General features: G+C 49.6%; 1 protein-coding gene across 1 annotated transcript; it reads left to right on the top strand.

The window, feature by feature from the left end:
* Positions 1-4,148: 4,148 nt before the first annotated feature.
* Positions 4,149-10,226, top strand: Cd19 (CD19 molecule). Its single transcript, XM_038345995.1, has 15 exons — positions 4,149-4,247; positions 4,465-4,731; positions 5,016-5,222; positions 5,322-5,600; positions 6,803-6,910; positions 7,154-7,202; positions 7,439-7,527; positions 7,798-7,896; positions 8,021-8,119; positions 8,197-8,265; positions 8,365-8,421; positions 8,550-8,606; positions 9,657-9,743; positions 9,842-9,948; positions 10,097-10,226. Exons 1-14 carry the CDS (start codon positions 4,160-4,162, stop codon positions 9,931-9,933), a joined length of 1,647 nt encoding a protein of 548 aa, XP_038201923.1. The 5' UTR covers positions 4,149-4,159; the 3' UTR covers positions 9,934-9,948; positions 10,097-10,226.
* Positions 10,227-10,971: the final 745 nt, after the last annotated feature.

Raw genomic sequence — 10,971 nt, 5'->3', positions numbered from 1 at the left:
CCTCCACCTCTAACATGACCTGGCTCAGGGTCATGCCCACTCTGGCCTCTCGCAGATGTCTCTGCCTCTGACTAGGCTGTCCTTCATATCCACAGTAAACTTTCTCCTCTACCGTACCCTAGAGGCAGTCATAGCCTCCTCTTTTCTTTCTTTTTCTCATTCAGGCACATGCGTGCATGTGAGGATGCATGCTTGTGGAGGTCCCAGCGGATGCCCAGAGTTATCCTCCCCTGTTCTTCACCTTATTCATGAATCAGGATCTCTCAATCAAACCCAGAGCACACCAATAAGGCTAGCCTTGCTAGTCAGGCTGTTCTGGGAAGGCTGGCATTATAGATTACAGGCAGGTTACTTTGGCTTTTAAGGGGGTTCTGGGGATCGAACTGGGACCCTCACTGTGGGGAATCTCCGCTCCAGTCTCAAGCCTCACTCCTCCATTCCAAACCCCGCCCAGATGTTCAGCTGGGAACTCAGGCCCTCTCCTCCCTTTCCGTTCCCTGCCCTCGGAAAGCCAGCTAAGGGTCAGCTCCTCCCCTGGAGCTACTCAAGATCACGCCTACAGGGTATTTATGATCTGGTTCCTAGCCCTGCCATGTGACTTCTCTCTGCCTTTCCGAGAGGCACCTGGGAGTTGCTTTGCTCTGTTTATTAAATCTGGTCTTATTAATTTGGTTCGATCTGTCTTATTGCATTGGCGGAGGAACCCCCAACTTGGGGTTTTTCTCCTTTACCCACCAAGTCATCTCCCAGATCATGCCTAGCATTTTTATACAAGATTCTGGGGCTTGAATTCAGGTCCTCATGCTTTGAGGCAAGCTATCTCCCCCACCTCAAGGAAAGATTTTCTTTATTCTTCCCAGCTTTTCTTCCCCCTAGTCAATAATGCTTAAACCCTGACTAAACCAGGGTGCATCTAGGGACAGTGAAGAGCTCAGTCAGTTCCTCCAGCCCAGGGCTGTGGGTCCTTCCTTAAAGACAGGGCTCCCACAGCTTGCTTGAGATCCTGGGTTGCTAGGGTCGTAAGAAAAGATGTGGAACAGTCCGTATTCTGGTTCAAGATGCAAATAAGGAGATTAACTAACAGAAAGTGTAATTTAAAACAGGGGTAAATGCTAGATAGGAAAAAAAAACAAGGATGTGAAGTCAGAAAAGTACCTGGGAGTTCTGGGCAGGCCGTTCTGAGGAAGTAATATTTGAACTGAGAACGGAATGATGAAAGGAACCAGCCAAGTGGAAAAGCAGCATACAAAGGCCCTGTGGGTGGGAGATGCTCTTGCGCTACGGCGGACCTACAAAGGCAAAACGGCCTCGTTTCTTGCCCTCATGGCCTGGAAGTCTTTCTGGGGCTTTTAGGAGGGGTGGCAAGGAAGAGATAGCTCGGGAGAAGTGCTGCTGCGTGCTAGGCAGTTGAAGCCTCTGCTTCCCAAGCCTCATTCTCCCCTCTTGGCCTCTCAGCTCAATCAAGGGAAGTGAGGGCCCCTGCCACCTGTGGAGTCCCCTGAGGTTTGCCTGGGGCAAACAGGAAGTCACAGCCCAGTTGAGACAGGCCTGGGACTCAACTAAGAAAGCTTGTCTCTGGGGTCTCTAGGGTTTCCTTTCAGGACGTCATCAGTGAAAGGCCTAGGCACATACACAGGCTCTCTTCAGCTAGTTCACACACACACAGAGGCACACACTTGCACACACACACACACACACACGCACAACAGACACAGACACACAGGCACACACATGCACAACACACACAGACACACAGGCACACATGTACAACAGACACAGACACACAAACACACATACACACACACACGCACAAACTACTGAAGCACCTTCTCTGTGACTTTAGAGAATGTCTTTCCCTTCTTGAGGCTTAAACCCCCATTTCCATGAATCTCCTTCATAGCTGGAAGATTAAAGGGACCCTTAACCAGAAGTCATTTCCAAAGACCCCTGCAAAGAGTGACAGTGGCTCTTGCCCCACACAGCTGTCCACCCTTCCCAGCTTTGACTGATGTGTCCCCAGAACCCTCTCTGGGGTCAGCTCTCTTACTAACTTGCTTAGAGATGAGGACATTTAATCATGGTTTTGCAGTAGCTAATGGCTCCACTCTCAGGCATTAACTGATACTGTCTCTCAGAAACTGAACTGTAGGCTGGGCCAAAACACACACACACACACACACACACACACACACACACACACACATCCCACCCCCTTGCATCACACAACAGCCCCCCACACCACACACAGACACAAACATATACACCCCATACACCAAACATGCATACACATACACACACACACACACACCACATACACATCTCCCCACTACCACACACATACACCCCCCACACCACACAAACACACACACTCCATACACCAAACACATCCTCCACGCACATACACACGCACCCCACATATACACACCTCCACATACACATACTATACACATATCCCACCACCCTACACCACACAAGATCTCAGCCCTCCACACCTCAGATACACCCCATACACACTCAAACATACACTACACACACACACACACACACACTTTTTTTCCTGTTCGGGAACCGGGGGAACTGTATATGGTAAACAAGGGCTCTATCATTGAGCTACATCACATACCCAGCTCACGATTTCTTTCCTTTCCTTTCCTTTCCTTTTCTTTTCTTTTCTTTTTGAGGGGGATTGAGTCAGGGTCTCATTATGTAGCCCTGGCTGGCCTGGAACTCCCAGAGATCAGAACTGGAACTGCTGCTGCCTCCCAGTTGCTGGGATTAAAGGATTAAAGGTGTTTGCCACTGTGCATGTCTGCTTGGCTTTCTTTTTTGAAATGGGGTCTTGCTATGTAGCCCAAACTGGAATGAAATACAATATGTGGTATGTATGTGTCTATGTGTGTGTGTGTGTATGTGGTAGCAGGATTGAATCTAGGGTCTTGTATATACTTTATCACTGAACCATGTCCCCAGCTTTTTATTTTTTATTTTTTCTAATTAATTAATTAATTTTGGTTTTTCGAGACAGGGTTTCTCTGTAGCTTTGGAGCCTGTCCTAGAACTAGCACTTGTAGACCAGGCTGACCTCGAACTCACAGAAATCCACCTGCCTCTGCCTCCTGAGTACTGGGATTAAAGATTTGCACCACTGCTGCCCAGTTTCCCGAGCTTTTTTAAAAAATATTTTTAAGTTTTCAGACAGGGTACACAGCTGTGACATATATACAGAGTGCCTAGACTCCTAACAGCGGGAATGGGGGCTGTATCCAACTCCTTTACTGGCTTCTGGGACCCTACTCCTCATACTCCCCAACCTTAATACATGGGGAGGTACTTAGTCTTACTGCAACTATGCCATGTTTTGTTGATAGTCATGGAAGACCTGCCCTTTCCTAAACAGAAACAGAGGAGTGGACTGGGGGAGAGGGACTGGGAGGAGAAGAGGAAGGGGAAACTGCAGCCAGGATGTAAAATAAGTAAGTAAGTAAGTAAATAAATAAATAAATAAATAAATAAATAATTTTATTAATTTTTTTTTCAGACAGGTCTTAATAAGTAGTTTAGAATGGCCTTGAACTCATTCTGCAGTCCAAGATGGCCTTGACTTTTGTGATCCTCTCAAGTAGCTGGAATTATAGGACTGGATCACCATATCCAGTATAAAGTCCTAATAACTATGCACAGATGACAGAGAAAAAAAGGTGGAAGCCAGGCAGGTGGCACATGCCCCTAATCCCATCACTTGGGAGACAGAGATATGACAGGATCAGAGTCGGGAGAAGGGAGGATAAAGGAGAAGAAGGGAGACCTGGTATCCGTATCCACTAATTTGATAAATATTTACCAGAGGCCACTATGTGGAAAACACTGTGTGTGCTGTGGTGAAGATGTTAGCCTTGCCCATGGGACTTCCATGCTAAGACATAGCAAGGTCACTTACTTGGGCTAAGTGCTGGGTGACAAGGAGGGAAGCAACTGCCGTGGATCTGGAAGACTGCCTGCAGAAGGGGGCCTAAGGTGTGACCACTCCTTTCCTCTACAGGGGGACTGCCACCACCCCCACAGACACCCACGGTTCATTGCCCACCAGCCTCCGGCTTGCCCCAGCATCCTCTGCGCGGCGGCCACACAGAAGCTGAGTGCCCCGGGGAGCCTGGCTACCATGCCATCTCCTCTCCCCCTCTCCTTCCTTCTCTTCCTTACCCTTGTAGGAGGCAGGACCCCGAAGCCGGTACAGGTGGAGATAGAAGGTATGTCTGCCCGTGCCTCTGAAGGGAAGGAGCTGGGCTTGGAAGCCTGGGTTCTGGGTTGAGGGACTGGCCTCCTCTGCGCCTCCATTTTCTTATTTGTAAACCTCTGGGATGAGTCAGAAGAGACCCTCAGGGCTTCCCATATGGTGAACTTTTGGGGTCCTATGGTTTATAAGGAGGGAAGGGGGGCTGGGGCTCCCCTCTTGTCTCCCCACAGAGGGAGGCAATCTTGTGCTGCCGTGCCTCTCGGACCCCCCACCTGTCTCTTCTGAGAAGCTGGCCTGGTATCGAGGAAATCAGTCTACACCCTTCTTGGAGCTGAGCCTAGGGTCCCCAGGCCTGGGCCTGCATGTGGGGCCCCTGGGCATCTTGCTAGTCATTGTCAATGTCTCGGACCATATGGGGGGCTTCTACCTGTGCCAGAAGAGGCCCTCTTTCAAGGATACCTGGCAGCCCGCCTGGACGGTGAACGTGAAAGATAGTGGTGAGTGGCTGGCTGGGCTGGGAGTGGGCGTTGCTTGGAGAGGGGCTCTCCGCGGACAGAGGAAGTTCTTTGGCCAAAGTGGGGCAACAGCCGCTGAGGAAGAAGGGGTTCTAGGCAGCTGGTTCCTATGGCTTGATAACTGCTCTGAGCTATCCCACATCTCTGACTCGGAATTCTGTCAGCCATAGGTGCTTTCTCTTTGTATCTGACTCTGCCTTTCTGGGTCTCTGTATCTCCCCCCACCCCATCTTATGTTCTATGTATGGTTTGGGGTTTCTTCCCAGGGGAGCTGTTCCGCTGGAATGCTTCAAATATAGAGGACCTGAAATGTGGCCTGAGGAACAGGTCCTCAGGGAGCCAAAGCCCCGCTTCTGATTCCCGCAACAAATCCCTGCTGTACGTGTGGGCGAAAGGCCGTCCTGAGGTCGTGGGGACAGAGCCTGTATGTGCCCCACGGAGGGTTAGTCTGAATCAGAGTCTAATCAACCAAGGTAAGGGGACAATGCTGAGGGGACGCGGGGACCTGGAGGGTTTGGGGAGATGAGACCCTGTGGTTCATACTTTCGTTATCTTTTATTTCCCTGCTCTAGATCTCACTGTAGCCCCTGGCTCCACAGTTTGGCTCTCCTGTGGGGTACCCCCTGTCCCAGTGACAAGAGGTTCCATCTCCTGGGCCCATGTACATCCTAGCAGGTCTAATGTTCCATTACTAAACCTAAGCCTTGGGGAAGAGCCCCTGAACAGAGAGATGTGGGTTTGGGGGCCTCATCTGTCACTGCCTCAAGCCACAGCTTTAGACGAAGGTACCTATTATTGTCTCCACCGAGGCCTGACCATCAAGATGCATGTGAAGGTCATTGCAAGGTCAGGTAGGGTTTCTCTCAATTCTGGGAATCTGTGTGGAGCTCCTGGAGGAACTGGAAGGTTTAGGAAGAATTGTGGTTCAATAGAGTGTGTGCTTAGCATGTATGAGACCCTGGGTTCCAACCTTAGTACTGTGTGTGTGTGCGCGCGCATGCGTGTGTGGGTATGTAGTGACTGAAAGACAGAAAGACAGACACTAGGGCTGGTAGTGCACAACAGTAACCCTAGAACTTGGGAGGCTGAGGCATGAATATAAGTTCTAAGCCAGCCTAGCACTAAGACCAGCTTCAAACTTCACCCCAAACTCCAATTTATACATTGAATTCTAATTTTAGCTCTTTGCTCATCGCTTCTGATAACTAGTTTTTCTCGGTTTTTCTCCTGTGAGCTTCTGTGGCCTCTTCCTTCCCAGCCCCTCCCTGTTAGAGCCCTGGGCCTTGTACCCACTCCTACCCACACTCTCTTCTCATTCAGCATCCTTTACTCCCGCAGCTCCTAGTTCCCATGCCTTCATCCCTACCCTGGTCTCCACACTCCCTATACCCAGCCATCTCCTGGAACTGCCATTTGATGTCCCATGGACTTCTCAGGCTTACTATAGAAAGTCAAACCCAGCATCTTTTCCGCCTCTGCTCTACTGGGTGGCTTTGTACACATGGAGCACCCAAGAGAAGCTATCTGGGTCCACATGCCCAAGCTTCAGAGCTTGACTTTCTTCCTTTTCCTTATCCCATCTGTCAAATCAGTCACCATATCCTGCCTTTGCTGTCTCCTTAATACAACCCTACCATGCTATCCTGACCACAGCCCTTAAATGCTACCTCAACTTCCACTCCAAACTTGATCTTGAGACTTACTGGATCTCAGCTCTAACTTGGTAGACTCACCTTTGCCCTACATTTTGACTGTGATTATCCTTAAGTGCAGAATTAACCTTCCCCTAATCCTGACATTTCTTGGCTAATACCCTTCCTTTGTGTGTGTGTGGTTTGTTACTACAGTGTCTTGTGATCTGTGCCAGGCTCTGTGTCATAATCCCTGTTCTCCTGGGAATAACAGTTTCTTAGTGGAAGGGAGAAGAGCCCTCTGCAGAGCTCAAGGCTTTAAGGCTGTGTCTTGCTTTGGTCTCACAGACATCTGTCCCTTGAGGGGCTGGGGAATAAATTAGACATACGATCCTTGTCTTATAGCTCTTTCCTCCTTGCAGTGTGGACCTGGCTGTTGGATACTGGTAGATGGAAGATTCCAGTTGTGACTATAGTATATCTCATTTTCTGTCTGGTTTCTCTGGTGGCTTTTCTCTATCTTCGAAGAGGTGAGTCATGTCCCCCAGTTGTCCCAAATTCTACCCAGTCTTTCCCAGAATAAGCTTACACTGAGTGATCTGACATGTCCCACAGCCCTGTCCCTCCTTCTTTAATGCCTCTCAAACTTCCCGGGGCCTCTGGTGTTTGTACAGCCATCTCCTCTATTGACCCAAGGGACCTCCCCCGTGTCTCCCAAATTCTCCTCCTGCCAGGAAGTCCTTCTTCTGATCGATCTCTTTAAATCCCACCAGTCCTTATCCAGAGGAGGAAAAGAAAGCGAATGACGGACCCTGCCAGGAGGTAAAGTAGCGGGGTCCTTTGACCACAAACACTATATTCTTTCTTCAGACCTGCATGCCTTGGCACCATTTCTATAATATTACCCAAGTTCAGAGGCTGCCTCCAAAATCACCTTCCTTGGCATGGTCCCAAACTCACTGGTAGACTGTCCCTACACATTAACCATGGGAACAGACCAGAACTGAGACTGCCTACACTGTTTAGCCTCCAGGTGTAACAACCCTTTCTCCCTCCAGATTCTTCAAAGTGACGCCTCCCTCAGGAAACGGGACTCAGAACCAGTACGGGAATGTGCTCTCCCTTCCTACATCCACCTCTGGCTCGGGTGAGGGACTCCCCAGGGGCCTTTGACTCAGACCCTTCCCTCCAGAGCTAGCCAGCTGCACATGGTCATTTCTCCAGTCTTCGAGAGCAGAGCCTTCCCCAGAGCAGAGCCCAGTGCGAGTCCCGCCAGAAGTCTGGCGCCTTGTCCTAGAACTGAGGCTTTAGATCCCTTTCCCATGATTCAAGGCCAGTTATCCAGATGACAGAGGCTTACTGCATTGTTTCCTTTCTGGTCTGTCTGATGACCGTTTTAAAACGCTCTTTTCATCAGCCCATCAGCGTTGGGCTGCTGGCCTAGGGAGTATCAGCAGGTCCTTTGGAAATCCACGCATTGAAGTCCAGGACACTGGGGCTCAGAGCCATGAATCAGGTCAGACTGAAGGGTAGTTCTTCTCTTTGAGAATGTTGGATCAGCCTGCCGTGGTATCAGTGGACTGGGGGTGGAGGAGGAGAGCTAGAGATAACTCAATCCTCCACACCCATCCCAAACTCAGGGCTGGAAGAAGGGGAGGCCTATGAAGAGCCGGACAGCGAGGAGGGCTCAGAGTTCTACGAGAACGATTCCAACCTTGGGCAGGACCAGCTTTCTCAGGGTGAGGCCCCATTCCCCCTGGTCCCGACACTTCCACGGCTGTGGACCTCGTTAGCGATGCCCCCTTTTCTCTATCAGATGGTAGTGGCTATGAGAACCCTGAGGATGAGCCCATAGGTCCAGAGGAAGAAGACTCCTTCTCTAACGGTAACATGGGATCCTTGAGGGGCTGGTGGCCAGGAGGATATGTTTGTGCTGCGGAGCTCCTAACACACAGGAGCCCTGCTTGAGATCTCTCTCCCACAGCTGAGTCTTACGAAAACGCAGATGAGGAGCTGGCCCAACCAGTCGGCAGGACAATGGGTGTGTATGTGTGTGTATGTGTGTGTGTGTGTGTGTGAGTGAGTGTATGTGAGTGAGTGAGTGAAATCACTCTGGGATGAGGCTGGAGACCAGGAAAAAAAGTGACCATGAGTCTCTTCTTGTTTCAGACTTCCTGAGCCCCCACGGATCTGCCTGGGACCCCAGCCGGGAAGCATCCTCACTTGGTGAGAGATGTTTAGGAAGACCCTTCTTTAGACAATTTAGGCTGATACAATCTTTTTTAAAAAGATTTATTTATTTATTATGTATATAGCGTTCTGTCTGTCTGTATGTTTGCTGGCCCAAAGAGGGCACCAGATCTCATTACAGATGGTTGTGAGCCACCATGTGGTTGCTGGGAATTAAACTCAGGACCTCAGGAAGAGCAGTCAGTGCTCTTAACCTCTGAGCCATCTCTCCAGCCCCCGAGGCTGATATAATCTTAACTCTGACCCCAAGCCCAAGATCAACCCTTGTCTTAGACTTCATTCCCACCTCCGACTTCTACCCTCTATCCAGTTTTCCTAGTATTTATACCGTCTCTACCTTGAACATCAATGTAGACTCCAATGGGCCTGACATAGGTGCTGAAACCCCAGCCTGTGGAGGCTGAGGCAAGATGGCCACAGGCTTGAGGCTAGCCTGCAGTACTTAGTACATTCCAGGGCAGCCTAGAACGAAACCTTGTAACAAAGACAAAACAAAAAATACCCAACTAACCAACAAAAAAGTTGAAGGCAATGTTTTCCTGCCTGAAGTTTAAGCTTTACCAAACCCTGTCTAATGCAGTCTTAACCCTGACTCCAGCTGTCTGTATAATTTCCTGTGATCTTGACTTACTTTGACTCCTCCCAATCCTCTTCTTGACCCTTCCTTTGGCCTTGGCCATCCTACAACTGAGTAAAATCTTTTTATTGTTGTTGTTTTGTTTGTTTTCGAGTTGGATTTCTCTCTGTAGCCCTGACTGTCCTGGAACTCACTCTGGAGGTCAGGCTGGACTGGCCTCGAACTCACAGAGATCCACCTGCCTCTGCCCCCTAAGTGCTGGGGTTCAAGGCATGTGCCATCATGCCCAGTTCTGAGTAGGAGCTTGATGCTGAGCAAATCATTCCTAGTTTGACATGAGAAGCTTCCATTTTTCCCTTGCCTGGCTCTTGCCTTGTAGTAGGCAGGGCTCCCCTCCTGCAAGCCCCAGTAGAGCTTCTGAGTCTCCAATCCATTTCCTATCTAAGCAGGGTCCCAGTCCTACGAGGATATGAGAGGGATTCTGTATGCAGCTCCCCAGCTCCGATCGATTCGGTCTGGTCCCAGTCATGAGGAAGGTAGGTGCTTCTGCATATTCCTAATGGTCCTCTGGACCACCCTCCTCCTGCCTCCTTCCCATCCTGTTTATACTTTCCTTTCTCCTGGTCTTATCCAGATGCAGACTCTTATGAAAATATGGACAAGTCTGATGATCCAGAACCAGCATGGGGAGGAGAGGACCACATGGGGACTTGGAATACCAGATGACTCCCAAGTGACTAGGTGAGCCGGACACTGCCCCTAGAAGAGGGGAGGAAGAGGGAGATAAACAAGGGTGCAGTGCTGGCTCGTGGGGAGTGGAAGAGGCGGGGTTTCCAGGGCCTGGTGGAAGGGATCAGTCTCCGCCCCCATCGTTGTTCTTTCTACATAGCCTGGGCTTCCTCAGCTTCCAAGAACTACGTCCAACTTTGAAATTTGGAGGTCCCAAGCAGAAGGTGTCAGTCAATGAAATAACCTTGTTTAGGATTTGTGGACATGGACACACATGCATACTCCTACACACGCACAAACGAAGCTTCCTACCCACCCTTTTCTGTTTCCCCCAAATAAATTCAATGAGCCAGTCAAGTTCTCTGAAGCCATGCCCTTGTGTGGGAGAGGAAGGAATCATCTAGAGGGAGGAGGGCTGCCGTCTGAACGCTGCCTGGCCCCGGCCTTCCCATGCCTTGGCAACAGCCACTTTCTGAACATCCAGGGATGCACATCTGTTTATTCACCATCCAGCTGCTGTCCCATGAGGAAGAGGCAGTGATGGGATTGGCAGTCTGTTAGAAAGCACTATCCAGCATCACTACAGATTTTTTTGTCTTTTCTATTCTAAACATTAACATCTGTGAGTCATTTCATTCTTACAGTAAGGTCACAAAACTGCTTGAGTATGCCAGGATTTATCAAAGTAAATTTATGTACGGAACTGAAGGGTGTGTGAGCTTTTTGTTTGTTTGTTTGTTTTTGAAACAGGGTTTCTCTGTAGCTGTGGAGCCTGTCCTGGAAATAGCTCTTGTAGACCAGGCTGGCCTCGATTAAAGGCATGCACCACCACCGCCTGGCTGTGTGTGAGCTTTTGAGATGAGATTTTGATATGTATTGTATTTAGGGTTTCTATTTCTGCAATAAACAACCACCACTAGCCTATCATCCAGGAGAGTCAGGGCATGAACTCAAGGCAGGATTTGGAGGCAGGAGCTAATGCAGAGGCCATGAAGGAGTACTGCTCACTGGCTTGCTCTCCATGACATGCTCAGC

This window comes from Arvicola amphibius, chromosome 1 (assembly GCF_903992535.2).
Source record: "Arvicola amphibius chromosome 1, mArvAmp1.2, whole genome shotgun sequence".
Classification (NCBI taxonomy): Eukaryota; Metazoa; Chordata; class Mammalia; order Rodentia; family Cricetidae; genus Arvicola; species Arvicola amphibius.
The sequence above is the reverse complement of the archived record's forward strand: the minus strand, read 5'-3'. Positions and strand labels throughout refer to the sequence as shown.

Bases quoted from the DNA above. Each gene is read 5' to 3' on its own strand.
- Cd19 (XM_038345995.1), top strand. From the start codon at position 4,160: ATGCCATCTCCTCTCCCCCTCTCCTTCCTTCTCTTCCTTACCCTTGTA. The intron at 5,601-6,802 runs GTAGGGTTTCTC...TCCTCCTTGCAG, and splicing joins GAAGGTCATTGCAAGGTCAG to TGTGGACCTGGCTGTTGGAT. The intron at 8,120-8,196 runs GTGAGGCCCCAT...TTTCTCTATCAG, and splicing joins GCAGGACCAGCTTTCTCAGG to ATGGTAGTGGCTATGAGAAC.